General features: G+C 32.4%; 2 protein-coding genes across 2 annotated transcripts; both read left to right on the top strand.

Annotated features, from left to right (window-relative positions):
* Positions 1–6,833: 6,833 nt before the first annotated feature.
* Positions 6,834–8,753, top strand: LOC139515183 (uncharacterized). The gene has a single exon (XM_071304746.1). It carries the CDS (start codon positions 6,834–6,836, stop codon positions 8,520–8,522), a length of 1,689 nt encoding a protein of 562 aa, XP_071160847.1. The 3' UTR covers positions 8,523–8,753.
* A 4,134-nt stretch (positions 8,754–12,887) lies between these two features.
* On the top strand, positions 12,888–14,873 carry LOC139514839 (uncharacterized). The gene has a single exon (XM_071304448.1). It carries the CDS (start codon positions 12,954–12,956, stop codon positions 14,640–14,642), a length of 1,689 nt encoding a protein of 562 aa, XP_071160549.1. The 5' UTR covers positions 12,888–12,953; the 3' UTR covers positions 14,643–14,873.
* The last annotated feature ends 5,462 nt before the right edge of the window (positions 14,874–20,335 follow it).

The following is a 20,335-nucleotide window of genomic DNA, read 5'->3' as shown; positions in this document are numbered from 1 at the left end:
CCTTTCCACATTGATTTCCACTTAAAAATCACTTGTCGAATATAAAGATATTGCTTTTGTTGTCTATTGTGCTGTTAAATTGCTGTCAAATAGACAATAATTACCCCCCACCCCATCCCCCATTAATCATATTTAATTGAAAAAGCATACACTTTAAATAGAATTTGAAAAACATCAGTAACCTACCCTTAGATACTTATGTACCACATCTTTTTTGTGTAAATATTCTAATCCATACAAAATCTCCTCCGTGTAAGCCTTGATGATATCTACTGACAATGGACGTGATTCTGTTATATGTATGTTGAGACTAGCACCTCCAGAGTAATCCATTAAAATCTGTTTGAAAAATAAAAATAAAAACAATTATAAGATATAGAAAGAAAATTGTATAAAAAAACTACCTCAATCAAAAACTTTAATATGCATAACTGATACAAATGCATCAACAAATATGTTTAAGTAACTCAAAATATTGACTGAGACCATTATTAGTTACATGACCAATATTTGTTGCAAATGGTAAATGTCCTTTATAATGAGTTGACACCGACATCACTAAAATTATAATGCTCTGTTGCCATGGTGAAACCATAACAAACAAAATCCAACTGAACTTTGAATTGATTTTAGTTTAAATTTTTTAATTAGGGATGAAAATTACATTTGTTTATTTTCCTGTTTGTATTTGTCGGCCATGTTTAGAAATTCTTTTGAATTGCCTGATTCTTACAAAGATTAGCACTTTTTAAATATCTCAACACTTCAAAGATGCTCAAAGCCAAAAGATATGAAGGTCTAAAACCAGATAGGCAGATGAAACCAAAATGTACCATAAAGAAAGAAGTCTAAACAAGAATATTGGATAAAATCTTAGTCTTTGCCTCAAAATTCTTATTATGGGTTGTGAAATTTTGTCAGATCCTTAATCAGATTTGTGATGTTTTAAATGGAGTTATATTGTCAATTTTAGGTGCTCCTGTAATAGCAAAATATAAAAATATCTCCATTAAAAACAATGACTCAGTGTAACCCACTATAAAAAAGAAAATAGGAAACCAAAAAATCTGTCATAAGTAACTCTATTTGAAACATCACATACATGATAGAATACGGAAACTAACAATTTTCTTTACCAGAAATTAGTATATTTAAGCAAAAACAAAGATTTTAATATCATAAATCCCTCGAAAAAGGAAACCGGAAAATTTGTCAGATGTAACTATATTTGGAACATCACAAAGATGATAGTTATCATAATATACGGATACTGACAAAATTTCATGTACAGAAATTTATACTATCTACAGTGAAAAATTTAGATTTCTATCAAGAAATTTCTGAAAACAGGAAACCTGAAAAATTTCATGTACAGAAATTACTATCTGCAGTCAAAAATTTAGATTTCTATCAAGAAATTTCTGAAAACAGGAAAGAGGAAAATTTTCAAACGTAAGCAAATTAAGATTTTTGTTAATATTTTTCAAATAATATAACGAAAGACAAATTATATTTATGATCTATATCTTACTGAAATTCTTCCTTTTAAATCAAAAATCTTCCAAAACTAAAAAAAAATTAGATATGGACCATGCTACCCCTCCCCCTCCCCCTATCCCCTTTTACTGCTCACCCATATGCATGAGTATAGTTTACATATTTTAGATTTGAGAATACATACAACTTAAAATTGTTAAGCTATCTATAAATCAAAATTCTATGGCCATGCACACATCCATTATGTGTTTGAACATCCAACAAAATATTAAAGCTGTGTCTCTCAAAGTGTAGGAGGACAAACCATGATCTCTTTATGCAGCTTGTACCAAAAATACGCCTAAGTCCAACTAACTGTCATTTTCAGAATTTTTGGGGAAAAAATCAAAATACTAAAGCCATGTACACCTGCATTTTGTGTTTAAACATCCAACAAAATGTTACTCTTTATATATGCAGCTTGTACCAAAAAAATGTCCAAGTCCAACTACCTGTCATTTTTGGCATATAAAAAAAGAAATCAAGATCCTTCAGCAAATGCATTACTCCAACAAAATATTTAAGCTGTGTCTCCAAAACTGTAGGAGGAGAAACTATGATCTCTTTATGCTCTCTCTATTAAGTCCATAACTACCTGTAATTTTCAGAATATTTAAAAGAAATCAAAATCCTGTAGCAATGCACATCTCAAATACCAAAAAAAATGTATGTGTATGAACATCCTACAAAATATTGAAGTTGTACCTCCAAAACTGTATGAGAAGATATACCAGACAAACAATGTATCCAAATCCAGATGAAAGGACACAGGTGCGAACAGACAGACGGATGGACAGGGGTAAATTTATATGCCCCACAACATTTAGTCACATGCAATGATGGGCGTCAAAAAATTAACAATATGTATATCATGATTCTATCTAAACCTCTGTTGCAAAGACTCTTTAAAGGTATGGATAGAATTTAAATTCTGTATAGCTATTATGTTTAAGTTGTTTCAGAGCCTGAAAAGTAGCAGGAAGAAAAGATTGTTGAACCAGTTTCAATCCACCTTTTTCTACATTAGAAAATGCCTGTACCAAGTCAGGAATATGACAGTTGTTATCCATTCGGTTGATGTGTTTGGACTTTTGATTTTGCCTTTTGATTTTGGACTTTCCATTTTGATATTTCCTCAGAGTTCAGTATTTTTGTGTTTTTACTTTTTGATACTTATTCTAAAGTTGAGTTATTTGTACTTTATAAGTATCCTCGTGTATTGTATTTTCGACCTACTTACATATTTTTCCGAATTTCCCTGTTATATGTTTAAACATAGACATACCTAATATTTTGAGAGTCGCTAATATACTTGTGCATAAAATAATTGTATCGGAAATATATTTCGATCTTTAATTTATTTTTTATTACACTATCACATTAACTTAACATTAACCAAGAAAACTAAAAATTGACCAATGAACCATGAAAATGAGATCAAGGTCAAATGCCAGGCAGACATACAGTAGAGTGCCTCCCCGTGCTTCAGGTTTATGCTCTTATAATATACTAGATTATGGAGTGTGTGTCCGAGCGAGAACTGCTCTAGTTCATTACTTTAGGAATATTTATCAAAAAGTAGTATTTCAATATTCAGCCCCATTCTACTATTTAGTCAGCCATCATCTTTTTCGGGTAATTTATACTGATTAAGCGTTTGACATTTTCAGCCGATCAAATTTATCAATTTTACATAACTTAAATTATTGTATGCTGGTTCATATTCTGGACGCCAATCTTTGCTCCTTTATTATGTAATTCACTAACAAAACAATTATGAAGCTTAGAAATGGAAAAATACTAAATACTAAACTTGTTCAAAGGGTATCTACACGTCTCAATCTTCAAAATCGGTTATCTAAAAATACTACCATCGCTAACATTTTTAACAATAAAATATCATTCTATCGATAAGTGTCATGCCAAAAAATGACTTACATGTCCCCGTCTTTCCACCAACAATACGGTAAGGTCCACGTTTAATGGTCGCACATTTTCTTTAAATTTTGAAACTGATATAACTTGAAAAACAAACAGTATTATTTACTTACTCACATGAAACAAAGCGGGTTGTGGTATTCAGTACGTAGGAGAAACTGGACGATATTTATCTAAACGCACTCAAGAACATCTGTATCGTTTTAAAAGACCAAATAAATTCAAAAGTTTCATTTACCAACACCTTAAGAAGCACAACCATCCTTTTAAATATTTAGCAGTTCAATCTTTAGAAGTAGTAAATAAGCAGCCTGGTGAATCGCATTCAAAGTTTGTACGATCACGGAAAATAATTGAATTAAATTGAATTAAAAAATTACAGACAGTTTACCCTCTCGGTCTAAATGATAATATCATGGGAATTGGTAATATATCTAGAACCAATTCCGTTAACATTTTGGATATAGTTTCTAAAACTGTTCGTAAAAACCGTTCTCACGGTCGTAGAACAAATCGCAATCAAAGAAAATTTCGGGCCAATCATACCAATATTTCGGACCTAATTTCTATTTCAAAAAACAACGGCAGACATTATCTGTTAACAAAACTCTGTTCGTTACCGGTTAATAAGTTAAATAAAATTTTGGAGGATTGCAACACAATTTCATATAGCAGTCCTAAGTATGAAATTGTTCAAATTATTATGGCATATTGTTATTCTAAATTATTTCCCAAAATTGATCGCCCTGAAGATCATAAAAAAACATTTTATTAAAATTAAGTATGTCAATAAAGGCTTTGATTTTGTAAATATTGCCGGTATATTTAACGACCATTCTGTTAAAGAACAAATTCCTGGATATTTTGACAATACTGAGCTACCTCTTATTTGTTATATTTACAAGAAATCTACCCGGAAATTTGTGTTTAATTATAGTCAATTGTGTAAAGATGTTAATATCAGTGAAAATACACCTACTTCATGTAATTGCAGTAATTCCGAATATATTTATGGACCCATTTCCCATGTTCTAACAGGAGATCTTAACATCGTTCAAGACCGAGAGTTAAAATCATTCCTCAGTAAAGGACCTAAATATCGTCCCCCGTCAATTATTAATTGGAATGAGTGTCGTAATATCATCCACGACTCACTCCATACTTACTGTATGAAATGGATAAAACTGGAAAAAGCTGACAAAAAATCTTTGGACTCATTTTAATTCAGTAATGAAGATAGTTGATATACGTATTCAACATTTTAAAGAACATTTTACTATTAACAATAACCACAATAAACCTATTTCTCGTATCAAACATAAACTAAAAGAACTAGCCAAGGAATTTGTTTTTGTCCCGGCCGATAAAGCTGCTAATAATATTATTATTGTTTGACGTAAATTTTACATTGAGGTTCTGAAAAAGGAAATCACCAATTCACCAACATTCCAACTGACTCCATTTTCAGAAAACGAAATCTTTAACAAACATCAACTTTTAGCCACCGCTTTACAAGCAGAGCCAAATACAAAATGGTTTTCGATATCACAAACTAGTCAAAACATTTACTAAATTTTATCATCGGTATAAAGACATCATTCGTAAATATAGCTCAACATGCAGACTTCTTATACGTTCAGGTATTTCACATCCAATTTTTTATGGAAATATTCTTTATAAAGCACAAAGGTGTCAGTATTCACCTCAGAAACTTACAAAACCTTTGAATAGACTTATTAAGAAGGGATATAATTACGATACTGTTGTCAAGTCATTAAAGATTGCATATTTTGGCGTTAATATTGAGTCACTGATAAGGTCTTTGCGTCGGAACTAAACACATTTATTGTAAAAACAGTTGTTGGCATGACACGGGTTATGTTCTTCTCATATATGTTATGATGGTATGATACTAAACCCCTAACGGGAAGGATTGTGCCTGATGTTCATATGATGAAATCATAATCTTTCAGTCAGTTTAATTGAAGTCTGGAGCTGGCATGTCATTTAACTGCTAGTAGTCTGTTGTTATTTATGTATTATTGTCATTTTGTTTATTTTCTTTGGTTACATCTTCTGACATCAGACTCGGACTTCTCTTGAACTGAATTTTAATGTGCGTATTGTTATGCGTTTACTTTTCTACATTGGTTAGAGGTATAGGGGGAGGGTTGAGATCTCACAAACATGTTTAACCCCGCCACATTTTTGCGCCTGTCCCAAGTCAGGAGCCTCTGGCCTTTGTTAGTCTTGTATTATTTTAATTTTAGTTTCTTGTGTACAATTTGGAAATTAGTATGGCGTTCATTATCACTGAACTAGTATATATTTGTTTAGGGGCCAGCTGAAGGACGCCTCCGGGTGCGGGAATTTCTCGCTACATTGAAGACCTGTTGGTGACCTTCTGCTGTTGTTTTTTTATTTGGTCGGGTTGTTGTCTCTTTGACACATTCCCCATTTCCATTCTCAATTCTATGTAGTGAACAATTCTTCCATACAACAAATATAATTGCCCTATTGCTTATAGTTTAAGAAAAACAGACCAAAACACAAAAACTTACTACTGAGCAATGAACCGTGAAAATGAGACCAGGTAAAATAAAACCTGAGCAACTGATAAAGAGATCAATAGAATACTTCCATACACCAAATATAGATGACTTATTGCATATAGTATTAGATAAAAAGACCAAAAAACTATGAAAATGAGGTCAAGGTCAGATGACACCTGCCAGTAAGACATGTTCACCATACACAAAATATAGTAGACCTGTTGCATACAGTATAAGAAAAATAGACAAAAACACAAAAACTTAACTATAACAAATGAACCGTGAAAAAGAGGATATTCAGAGGCTGTAGTTTGTTGCTGTATATCGCTTATGTTTTTCATTCATTATTTTGTACATAAATAAGGCCATTGGTTTTCTAGTTAAAATTTAAGTTTTCATTTGTCATTTCAAGGGCCTATTATATTGGACTATTATATCCAACTATAGAGTATGGGTTTCACTCATTGTTGAAGGCTGTACAGTGAACTATAGTTGTTAATTTATGTGTCATTTGATCTCTTATGGAGAGCTGTCTCATTTGCAATCATATCAGATCCTCCTTATTTTACCGATATATATCATGCATCTGGATTTCCAAATTTAATTATAAGCTTGATATCATTTATGAATTTTTAATATATATATTGTTCTCAATCATGGACATTACTTTCAAACAATCAGTTAATCTAATGACTCCTGTTATCTTGTTTCAGTTTCGTAAGGAAGAAAACATTTGTATTTAACATTTTAACTTGTTGAAAAAAAATCATAGAAGGAATAGAAATATCTGAGACACATCCAACAAAAATGGCGTCCTCCCAGTCGGTTAGAAAAGGTCAAGTTCCTGTTAATTGTAAATTATGTGAAACAAATAGAACAATTCAGTGGAAATGCATGGACTGCAGTATGCTGATGTGTGGTTATTGCACTGACAATGTACATTCAAAATTCAAAAATGCAAAGGATCACAAGATCATCAGTTTAAAAGACGTTGGCATGTATAGAGAAGAGATGGATTTTACTAACATTAAATGTGCAGAACACACTGAACAAGTCTCATGTCTTTACTGCAGTAAATGTCAAATCCTTGTGTGTCCAATCTGTATTATGAAAGTTCATAAGAAGCATCATTTAATCGAAATTATTGATGCATACAATATCAAAGTAGAAATATTAAAAAAAGGACAAAGTAAAATGCAGAAGAGTAATTATAAAATCAACGCAAAGAAATACCAGCTTAATAAACTAGTGTCAGCTGAAAATATAAAGTATAACAAAGAAAAAAGAAATATTCGAAGTCATGAGGAAACCGTAAAAGAGCAAGTAGAACAATATTTTAAAGAATTTAAAAATAAACTGGAGCAGAGTCATGAAACTGTTTTAACATCAGTCAAATCTGATCTTAATGCTATATCATTATTCACAACCCAGAAAGAGGATAAAATCACTGAAGTCCAGAACTGTATTGACCTTTCCAATGCTTCTGACTTTTTCAAAGAGGTCAAGAAGATGGAGAAATTCACTGAAACTCAAGAACCACGAACCAGGCCTAGCTATACTTCTTCACCAACATTTGTTCCAGGAAATATTAACCAATCAAACATTGGATCGCTACAAGATGATGGGAACTTGTCAGCAGAAAAAAACATCTCCCTAGTCATCAATAGTGAGTACCAGACTACACTTGAGATGATAAGATGTGTAAGTCCATGCCTTGATCAGTCAATTTGCTTAAGTTCTGGTTGTTTTGGAACATTACAGAGAGTAAAACCTGAAGGAACCAACCTAAAGGTGATGTCTGAATTTAACATTAAAGTGTGTGAAATGGCAGTTACTCCATCTAATCAACTCCTTCTGTGTGTTTTTGGGGAAACAAGGTTACAACACATTAGCAGTAGTGGTGAACTGACTGATTCTGTTTATGATGTATCACCTTTACTTCCCAGTGCTATCCATGTTATCAGTGACAATAAACTTATAGTAGGAGCTTATAATAGTGAACTAAAAAGAAGTGCTGTGATCATTATGAACAAGAAAGGAGACAAGGAAACTGTGTATGAACATGATGAACATAATCAACCTTTATTCAATTACGCAAGGTATATAACCACTACATGTAATGGAAATATACATGTAGTGGATGAGATCTCAGATGATAGGTGTGGTAAAGTAATGGTCTTACGACTAGGAGGACATATAATAAACCAGTATACAGGTCATCCAATTATCAATAAAAGTAAAGCATTTAAACCAGTAGATATTGTGACAACACCAAATGACAATGTTGTTGTGGTGGATCCGGTACCTGGCATCTTACACATACTCAATGACAATGGACATTTAAATTCATATTTCAATATAAAGGAAATAGGAATAAGATATCCAATGTCTCTTGCCTTCAACACAACTGGAAAACTTTATATAGGATGCACTAAGGCTGCAAGTAGTCAAACTAAGGAAGCAAAGCTATATGTAATAAACATTGAAGGATTCTAAAACTTTCAAACTTTAATGAAAAAGAAATATGTGAAATAGTATAAGGCAAACAATATTCATGTCATATGCATATGACAACTGGAGTTACAGCTTACGAGTGAACTTACCAGAACTGATTAGACCAATATCTTGTATAACAGTTATTTTCCTTTTTAATCAAAATATTACTTTTCAAGCATACCATGGATCCCAACTAAAGCCAAAGATCATAATAAAAATTACCTTAATTGATAGTGAAATTATTTTAAGTTTGATATCTGACAAATATGTATAAAAGGGGGACATAGTGTATTGACAATAAGACAGCAGCTTAAAAAAAAGAGATCTAAACAAGAGAAATATATGCATCAACAAACAGTCTTCAATGATAAGTGAATATACCAGAATTATTATTATTAACCCTATCAAAAAATAAAATCAATTGTCGAAATAATTGTCAATGGACGTCTCCCCCTTTACTAACATAAATTTTTGGTTGGTTGATCCGTTGGTGATTGCATTTTTGTTGGATGCTCCATCATCCAACAAGATCGAAGGATATTTTCTAAATATTGGTTGGTTGGTTTGGACTTAGAATATGTATGGTGGATGAATAATTGATTGATTGATTTGTTGATTGATAAGTTGATTTATCTTAAGGCAGTTATCACAGGTAGAAATAAAAGTTCATATTGATCAATTAATTGATAGTTTTTATTTATGAAGGAAGCAGAAGTATCAACAGAAATATCAGAAAAATCCACCTTATTACTGGTTGTTTGATAGATTGATTGTTTGTATTCAACACCACTTACACACTTGGTTATATTATAGTGTTCAGTTTTAATTTGTGGGTGAAAAGAAAAATCACAAAAATACTGAACTCCGATAAAAATTCCACAAATTATTTTTACTTTGATATCCAACAAATAGGAATAAAAGGAGACATAAGGTATTGGCAATAAGACATCAACTTAAAAGCACATAAGGAGACATAGGGTACTTAAATCAAGACAGCCACTTAAAGACACTAAGGAGATCTTGACAATAGAAATATACAGTCTTCAATGTTAAGTGAAAACACCAGCACTATTATCCATAACTTTATAAGATAAAATAAAATATAAACTGTTTACAATTGTTAATGGTGATTTTTCCTTTACAAACATAAATTTTTGGTTGGTTGATTGATTGGTTATGTTTGTTGTTTGTTGTATTAACCACCAACTGATCATGGAACAATTCTAAATATTGGTTGGTTGGTTTGGATAAGTGTGTTGGGTGATCAATTGATTGATTGATTTGATGACTGATAACTTGATTAATCATTAACCAGTAATTACAGTTAGAAGTTAAAGTTTATATTGATCAATTGATTGATTGATTTGATGACTGATAACTTGATTAATCATTAACCAGTAATTACAGTTAGAAATTAAAGTTTATATTGATCAATTGATTGATTGATTTGTTGATTGATAAGTTGATTAATTATTTAGCAGTAATCACAGGTAGAAATGAAAGTTCATATTGATAAATTGATTGATAGTTTTTATTTGTGGAGGAAGCAGGAGTATCAACAGAGATCCAAGACAATCCACCCAACTACTGGTTGTTTGATTGATTGATTGTTTGAATTTAACACCACTTTCACATATGGTTATATTAAAGTGATCCTAGGGAAAACAAGATTACCTACAGAGACCAAACAAAAATCCACCAAATTACTGGTTGTTTAACTGATTTATTGTTGGTGTTAAATATAAAAAAGAAGATGTGGTATGATTGCCAATGAGACAACTATCCACAAAAGACCAAAATGACACAGACATTAACAACTATAGGTCACCGTACGGCCTTCAACAATGAGCAAAGCCCATACCGCATAGTCAGCTATAAAAGGCCCCGATAAGACAATGTAAAACAATTCAAACTAGAAAACTAACGGCCTTATTTATGTAAAAAAAATGAACGAAAATCAAATATGTAACACATAAACAAACGACAACCACTGAATTACAGGCTCCTGACTTGGGACAGGCACATACATAAATAATGTGGCGAGGTTAAACATGTTAGCAGGATCCCAACCCTCCCCCTAACTAGAACAGTGGTATAACAGTACAACATAAGAACGAACTATAAAAATCAGTCGAAAAAGGCTCAACTCATCAGATGGACAAACATACAAGTGGACGTGGCCCGGTACTTATACATCCCGACACAAAAAGACACAATGAACAGATCTGAGAGTACTCGCAGTTATCTGACAGCTAGTTCAAAGCCATTAACAACTAATAAAAAAATAATGCATCTAAGACTTAACACCACTTTCCCACTTGGCTTTATAACATGTATATGGACCATATTTATTGTTTGAATAATCATGAGTACATAGCAAGAACCATCATCCTTTGGCAGGCAACTTATTACAGTAATAGTCTTAATTAAGATCAGAGTAAAAAAACACCTTACCAAGGTGGGTGCAAACTGACAGCCTCAGTGTTGACAGACTAGTTTTCAATGTTTATGACCTAATCACACTACTCTCTAACACTTACTTCTCTGCTTAATAAAAAAACAAGCCCAAAGAAATGCTGTAAAAAAACACAAATTGACAAATTGACAGTGAGAAATGAAAAGGGTAATAAAAAAGTGTGGAAGATTGAAATTGTCCTACCAGCATATCATTATTCATAATAAATGACATCATGCTAAGTGTCGTCAGATACTGTTCAAATGATAGATATCAGACAAATATACGTATATGAATAAGAGATCATCTTTAATCAGATTTGTGATGTTTTAAATGGAGATAAATTGTCAATTTAGGGTGCTCCTGTAATACTAATAGCAAAAACATAACAAGAGTGCACACACTGAAATGTCTCGCCTTCTTTACTAATCATTGATATATATTGATAGTCCTAAGTATAAAGCTTTATTACAACTGTCACATAAACGTTACATTAACCAAGAAATCTAAACAAAGACCAATGCACCATGAAAATGAGGTCAAGGTCAGATGAACCATGTCAGGCTGACATGTACAGCTAACAATGCTTCCATAAAACAAATATAGTTGACCTTATACTTATAGTTTAAGAAAAATAGACCAAAACACAAAAACTTAAGACTGAGCAATGAACTGTGAAAATGAGGTCAAGGTCAAATAAAACCTGCGCGACTAATATATAAATCATAAAATATTTCCATAAACTAAATATAGTTGACCTATGGCTTATAGTATCAGATAAAAAGACCAAAACTCAAACCAGGTGCTCCGCAGGGCGCAGCTTTATACGACCGCAGAGGTCGAACCCTGACCAGTTGGGGCAAGTATGGACAAAACATTCAAGCGTGATACAGCTCTGAATTTGGATTGTGATCAAATTTTTGACATTACATGGTTTTTTTTTACACAAAACAAATGTCAAGATTTTACAAATCAATTAAAGATTTCTTCTTCAAACTTATTTAAATCTAAAATTAAATAGTTGACACAGTTTCTGACACAGAATGAATGCGGTCTAATGAACTTAAAAATTTTTTTTTGCCTTTGAGCAATTCACTATGCTGTTGAATATTAATCCTCTACAAAAAATGTTTGAAGAAATTTTCTTTTTATTTATGAAATCTGAAATGAGAAAAATTTAACCCCCCCCCCCCCCCCCCCCCACTGTTGATTTTCCTGTTTAAATTGTTTAAACTGGTCATTTTGGGGGCTTTTATAGCTTGCTGTTCGATTAGAGCCAAAGCTTTGTGTCGAAGACCCAGGCGCGGATCCAGAGGGGGGGGGGGGTTCCGGGGGTTGGAACCCCCCTTTTTTTTGGACGATCAATGCATTTGAATGGGGACATGTAATTGGAACCCCCCTTTGTCCTGGGTTAGGAACCCCCCTTTTTAAAATGGCTGGATCCGCCCCTGAGACCTTACTTTAACCTATAATGTTTGTTTACACATTGTGAAATGGATGGAGTGTTGTCTCATTGGCAATCATACCACATCTTCTAATATCTATTAGCAGTAACTTGGGAATAATATGCAGCAAATTGATAAAGGTCGGAATAACTTGTTTAGATTTTGTGTTCTCATATGAAACTGCTGAAGCTGGTATTAATTTACATAAAATGGGGATCTCTAACAATGTTCTGATTCAATCTATTCACAACAAAATCTCTGGACCTGTATAAACATTTTCAAATTTGCTTTAACATGGTTTTCATCAGTTTTTTACTTTATGAAAAACTTATACTTATCAAAAGTTTATCATATATTTATCAGTATCCTCAATTTCAAATATGATATCACTGAATATACATAACTACCTATCTTGTGCATTATCAAAAAATAGATACTCTGGTACAATCATATGACACATTTACATTACACCAAGAAATTAGTTTAACTGAATATTTTTTTCTATATCATACAACTTGTGACAAACTTAATATGGCATGTCCTCAACCACATGGAAGTGGTCAAGTACCTGTTAAATGTGGATTATGTGAAACAGATAGATCTATACAATGGAAATGCATGGATTGCAGTATTCTGATGTGTAGTCATTGCAAGGAGAAGGTACATTCCCAATTCAAAAATGCACTTGATCATAAGATCATCAGAAGGGAAGAGATTGGACTGCATACTGAAGAACTGGATTTTACCAATATTAAATGTGATAAACATGCTGGACAATCATCATGTCTTTACTGTAATACATGTGAAATCCTTGTGTGTCCAACCTGTTTTGCCAAAGTTCATAAGACACATGATTTAATCGAAATAAGAGATGCATACAACTTGAAAGTAAACATGTTGAAAAAAAGACAAAATCAAATGCAGAAGAGTCATTCTAACATGAGTGAAAAGAAAGATGAGCTCAATAAATTAGTGGCAGCTGAAAATGTTAAGTATCACAAAGAAAATCAAAATATTCTTAGTCACAAGAAAACTGTAAAAGAACAAGTAGAACAATATTTTAAAGAACTCAAAAATAAATTGGAAAAGAATCATGAAACTGTTTTAACATCAGTTAAATCTGATCTGAATGCTATATCATTATTCACAACCCAGAAGGAGGACAAAATAAATGAAGTCCAGGACTGTATTGACCTTTCCAATGCATCTGAGTTTTTCAAAAAGGTCAAGAAGATTGAGAAATATACTGAAATCAACAAACCACGAACCAAGCCTAGCTATAGTTCTTCACCGGAATTTGTGCCAGGGAATATAAACCAATCAAACATTGGATCATTACAAGACGATGGGAACTTGTCAGCAGAAATAAACATCTCCCTAGTCATCAATAATGAGTACGAGACTGAACTTAATGCAATAGCATGTATAAGTCCATGGCTTGATCAGTCAATTTGGATAAGTTCTGGTAGTTATGGAATGTTACAGAGAGTAAAACCTGAAGGAACCAACCTAAAGGTGATGTCTGAATTTAACATTGATGTGTGTGGAATGGGAGTTACTCCATCTAATCAACTCCTTCTGTGTGTTTTTGGGGAAACAAGGTTACAACAAATCAGCAGTAGTGGTGAACTGACTGATTCTGTTTATGATGTATCACCTTTACTTCCCAATGATATCCATGTTGTCAGTGACAATAAACTTATAGTGGGAGCTTATAATGGTGAACTAAAAAGATGTGCTGTGATCATTATGAACAAGAAAGGAGACAAGGAGGCTGTGTATGAACATGATGAACATTATCAACCTATGTTTAGTGACCCTAGGTGTATAACCACTACATGTAATGGAAATATACATGTAGTGGATAAGATTTCAGATGATTCCCGTGGTAAAGTAGTGATCTTAGGACAAGAAGGACATATAATAAACCAGTATACAGGTCATCCTACCATCAATAAGAGTAAACCATTCAAACCAATAGACATTGTGACAACACCAAGTGACAATGTTGTTGTGACAGTTCTGAATATTCCAATCTTACACATCCTCAATGACAATGGCCACTTGATTTCATATTTCAATACCAAGGACATAGGAATAGAACGTCCATGTTCTCTTGCCTTCAACACAACTGGACAACTATATATAGGATGCCGTAGGGCTGCAGGTAGTCAAACTAAAGATGCAAAGCTATATGTAATAAACATTGAAGGATTCTAAAACTTTCAAACTTTAATGAAAAAGAAATATGTGAAATAGTATAAGGCAAACAATATTCTTGTCATATGCATATGACAACTGGACTTACAGCTTACGAGTAAACTTACCAGAACTGATTAGACCAATATCTTGTATAACAGTTATTTTCCTTTTTATTCAAAATGTTACTTTTCAAGCATACCATGGATTCCAACTAAAGCCAAAGATCATAATAAAAATTACCTTAATTGATAGTGAAATTATTTTTAGTTTGATATCTGACAAATATGTATAAAAGGGGGACATAGTGTATTGACAATAAGACAGCAACTTAAAAACAAAAAAAAGAGATCTAAACAAGAGAAATATATGCATCAACAAACAGTCTTCAATGATAAGTGAATATACCAGAATTATTATTATTAACCCTATCAAAAAATAAAATCATTTGTCGAAATAATTGTCAATGGACGTCTCCCCCTTTACTAACATAAATTTTTGGTTGGTTGATCCGTTGGTGATTGATTTTTGTTGGTTGTTCCAACATCCAACAAGATCTGAAGATATTTTCTAAATATTGGTTGGTTGGTTTATCGTTACCCAGTTATCAAAGTTAGAAATGAAAGTTTATATTGATCAATTGATTGAATGATTTGTTGATTGATAAGTTAATTATTTGTTAAGGAGGCTCATGGTTATAAAAAATTCAGAATATTTTTTTCATTTTTTTTTTCATTACTATTTTTTTTTTACTTTATTAGTTGTTACTTTATTAAACTGCAAAAATCATTCCAAAAAGTTAATTCGTTTTGACCCCAGATGACTTTCAAAATATATTTATCATCGAAAAAAGCTCCAAATTATCTCCCTTTGGTGCAAAAATGCCATTTTTTTACATTAAAATTGAAATATCTTTGTTAACTCATCGGTGACCTATATTTTTTTATTATTTTTTTTAAATAAGCTGTACTTAAACTACTCTATTGTAAAATTTGGGAGATTTCTGTAATTACGTTCTTTTTTTATTTCGATATTATCTTTATATCTCCTATTAGTTCAACAGAAAAAAAGTAATTTTACAAAAATGTATGCTTCTCTCTAAGGCAGATTGTGAGATTAAATGAACGGTGACCCCATGTTTTTATTCTATATTTCTATTAAGTATAAGATGAAGTTCATTTACAGAAAAATATAGGGAAATCCTATATTAGAATAAAAAATGGTTTATACCTGCGAGCCCCCTTAAGCATTTATCACAGGTAGAAATGAAAGTTCATATTGATCATTGATTGATTTCATTTGTGGAGGAAGCAGGAGTATCAACAGATATCCCTGAAAAATATGCCCAATTACTGGTTGCTTGATTGATTAATTGTTGGCGTTTAACACCACCTTCACACTTGGCTATATTATGTGATCAGTTTTATTGGCGAAAAAGCACAAACAAAGACCAACCAAAAATCCGTCAAATTTTGATTGATTGATTGTTTGGGTTTAACACAACTTTCACCTTTGGCTATATTAAGTAATCAGTTTTAATACTTGAGGGAGCAGGAGTACAAACAGAGACCCTAAATATCCACTTAATTACTGGTTGCTTGATTGATTGATAGTTGGGGTTTAACACAACTTTCACCTTTTGCTCTGTTCAGTTTATTGGTGGAGAAAGTAGGAGTACTAATACAGCTAAACAAACCTAACGATCAATTACTTGTTATTTAATTGATTGATTGTTGGTGTCTAAAACAACTTTTCTGACAATTGGTTATACTACGGTGATTAGTTTTATTGGTGAAGAAAACAGGAGTACCAACAGAGACCCTAAATATCCACTTAATTACTGGTTGTTTGATTGATTGATTGTTGGGGTTTAACACAACTTTCACCTTTAGCTCTGTTTAGTGTCCAGTTTATTGGTGGAGAAAGTAGGAGTACCAATAGAGCCCCACCAACCTAACGGCCAATTACTGGTTATTAAATTGATTGCTTGTTGGTGTCTAAAACCACTTTTCTGACAATTGGCTATACTACAGTGATTAGTTTTATTGGTGAAGAAAACACGAGTAACAACAGAGACCCACCAACCTAAAGCAGGCAAACTCCATTCTAGTCAATTGAAATCTGAGTCAAAAGCACCTTGCCAAATTGAGTTGAAACTCAAGATTTTTTTATTCGAGCGTCACTGATGAGTCTTTTGTAGACAAAACACGCGTCTGGTGTTTATATAAAATTTCAATCCTGGTATCTATGATGAGGTTATTCACAACCTGAATGTTGACTTGCTAGTGTAGATGAACTACTTAGACCACTCATCCACTGAGACTGAAAACCGGAGATAAAGGTTAATAGACAAAGATTTACAGTGATAAATAAACACATTACATTCAATATTTACTGTATAATAGAGTAATCAACAAGTGTGGAAGCATGAAAGTGACTACCAGCATATCATTTATCCATAATAAATCACAAAATGCTTAGAGTCTTCAAGTTCTGTTCAAATGATAGATGTCAGACAAACATACTTATATGAAAAAGAGAAAATGTCAGTTTATGCCTATGAGTTGCTCCAGTAAAGCTACACAATAATAAATATAACTAGAGACTCTCAAGAGTCTGTGTCGCTCACCTTGGTATATGGGCATATCAAACAAAGGACACTCTCCAACACTGTAGAAGAGAATAGACCATGACAAAAAATCTGTATTTTGTTGATCTTGTATATCTGATCTTTTAGTGTTTAGTTTCTTTGACTTGGCAAAGTTTGGATAAATTTGTCTTAGTAGTTTCAGGAGAAGAACTTTGTAAAAGATTACAAAAATTGTAAAGAAAAATGTTAAAAATTGACTATGAAGAATAATAACTCCTACAGGATTGATTATTTCAGTCATTTTGAATATTTTGTGGATCTTACTTTATTGAACAATTTTGCTGTTTACAGTTTATCTCTATCTATTATAATATTCAAAAACTGTAAAATTTCTATAAAATAACAAATTCTGAGACAGCAACCCATCAACAGGTTGACTGATGTGTCTAAAAATTTCAGGGAAGAAAGGTCTTGACCTGATGGACATATGCATCCCGTGTCAGATTTGCTTGAAATGCTTTGGTTTCAGAGATATAAGCCAACCAGGTGCTCCGCAGGGCGCAGCGTTATACAACCGCAGAGGTCGATCCCTGAACAGTTGGGACAGGTATGGACAAAACATTTAAGCGTGATACAGCTCTGAATTTGGATTGTGATCAAATTTTTGACATTATATGGGTTTTTTACACAAAACAAATGTCAAGATTTTACAAATCAATTAAAGATTTCTTCTTCAAACTTATTTAAATCTAAAATTAAATAGTTGACACAGCATAGGTTTCTGACACAGAATGAATGTGGTCTAATGAACTTAAAATTTGTTTTGCCTTTGAGCAATTCACTATGCTGTTGAATATTAATCCTGTCAAAAAAATGTTTGAAGAAATTTTCTTTTTATTTATGAAATCTGAAATGAGAACAAGTATGGACACAACTTTTAAGCTAAAAATATTTTAGATAAGATAAGGGGAAAAAAACTTCATCAGCAACATTTTATATTGGCAAATTTCCAATGAAGTTATTTACATAAAGTTATTGGCAAATAAAAATAGAAAATGACATCATAGTCATGTCTGGTAAATTTCCAACATATATTATCAACTACTATTCTATACAAAGAAAGATAACTCCAATTGAAAATTAATTGCTATTGCACAATATTGTGCAATTAGATATTTCTTGCTATTGTGCAATACTGTGAAATTGAAAATTCCTTGCTATTGCACATTACTTGATATGGAATCCTGATTTGGACCAACTTGAAAACTGGGCCCATAATCAAATATCAAAGTACATGTTTAGATAAAGCATGTCAAATAAGCCCAATAATTTAATTTTTGTTAAAATCAAACTTAGTTTAATTTTGGACCCTTTGGACCTTAATGTAGACCAATTTGAAAACTGGACCAAACTTAAGAATCTACATACACAGTTAGATTTGGCATATAAAGAACCCATTTATTCAATTTTTGATGAAATCAAACAAAGTTTAATTTTGGACCCCCATTTGGACCAACTTGAAAACTAGGCCAATAATTAAAAATCAATGTACATTCTTAAATTCAGCATATCAAAGAACCCCAAGGATTCAATTTTTGTTAAAATCAAACAAAGTTTAATTTTGGACCCTTTGGACCTGAATGTAGACCAATTTGAAAACGGGACCAAAAATTAAGAATCTACATACATAGTTAGATTCGGCATATCAAAGAACCCCAATTATTCAATTTTTGATGAAATCACACAAAGTTCAATTTTGGACCCTTTGGGCCCCTTATTCCTAAACTGTTGGGACCAAAACTCCCAAAATCAAACCCAACCTTCCTTTTATGGTCATAAACCTTGTGTTTAAATTTCATAGATTTCTATTTACTTATACTAAAGTTATGGTGCACAAACCAAGAATAATGCTTATTTGGGCCCCTTTTTGGCCCCTAATTCATAAACTGTTGTTACCTCAACTCCAAAAATCAATCCCAACCTTCCTTTTGTTGTCATAAACCTTGTGTTTAAATTTTATTGATTTCTATTCACTTATACTAAAGTTATTGTGCGAAAACCAAGAATAATGCTTATTTGGGCCCTTTTTTGGCCCTTAATTCCTAAACTGTTGGAACCAAAACTCCCAAAATCAATCCCAACCGTCCTTTTGTGGTCATAAACCTTGTGTCAAAATTTCATAGATTTCTATTCACTTAAACTAAAGTTATAGTGCGAAAACCAAGAAAATGCTTATTTGGGCCCTTTTCGGCCCCTAATTCCTAAAATGTTGGGACCAAAACTCCCAAAATCAATCCCAACCTTCCTTTTGTGGTCATAAACCTTGTGTTAAAATTTCATTGATTTCTATTCACTTTTACTAAAGTTAGAGTGCGAAAACTAAAAGTATTTTGACGACGACGACGACGCCAACGTGATAGCAATATACGACCAAAAAATTAAAATTTTTGCGGTCGTATAAAAACTGCATTTTACATGTATGTACTATATGTTTTTCCATGGCAACCATCTTGATTAATGGGCAGGGTCATCGGATACATTTTTAAAACTAGATACCCTAAGAATGATTTTAGCCAAGTTTGGTTTAATTTAGCCAAGTATTTTTAGAGGAGAAGATTTTTGTAAGAACTTACAAAAAATTCAGAAAAAGTGTGAAAACTTGACTCTAAAGGGGTCAATTGACCATTTTGGTTATGTTGACATATTTGTAGATCTTACTTTGCTGAACAATTTTGCTATTTACAGTTTATCCCTTTATTTTTAAATATTCAAGATAATAATTTAAAAACTAAAATTTCCTTAAAATTACCAATTTAGGAGCAGCAACCCAACAACCGGTTGTCTGATGTGTCTGAAAATTTCAGGGCAGATATATCTTGATCTGAAGAACATTTTTACCCCATGTCTGATTTGCTATAAATGCTATAAGCCCAAAACTGCATTTTACCCCTATGTTCTATTTTTAGCCATGGTGGTCATCTTGGTTGATTGGCGGGGGTCATCAGATACATTTTTTAAGCTAAATACCATAAGGATGATTTAGGCCAAGTTTGGTCTCATTTGGCCCAGTAGTTTCAGTGGAGAAGATTTTCTAAAAGTTAACAGACGAAGGACGACGGACGCC

This window comes from Mytilus edulis, chromosome 3 (assembly GCF_963676685.1).
Source record: "Mytilus edulis chromosome 3, xbMytEdul2.2, whole genome shotgun sequence".
Taxonomy (NCBI): domain Eukaryota; kingdom Metazoa; phylum Mollusca; class Bivalvia; order Mytilida; family Mytilidae; genus Mytilus; species Mytilus edulis.
The sequence above is the reverse complement of the archived record's forward strand: the minus strand, read 5'-3'. Positions and strand labels throughout refer to the sequence as shown.

Excerpts from the sequence above, each read along its gene's own strand:
- LOC139515183 (XM_071304746.1), top strand. The coding sequence starts at position 6,834 with ATGGCGTCCTCCCAGTCGGTTAGAAAAGGTCAAGTTCCTGTTAATTGT.
- LOC139514839 (XM_071304448.1), top strand. The coding sequence starts at position 12,954 with ATGGCATGTCCTCAACCACATGGAAGTGGTCAAGTACCTGTTAAATGT.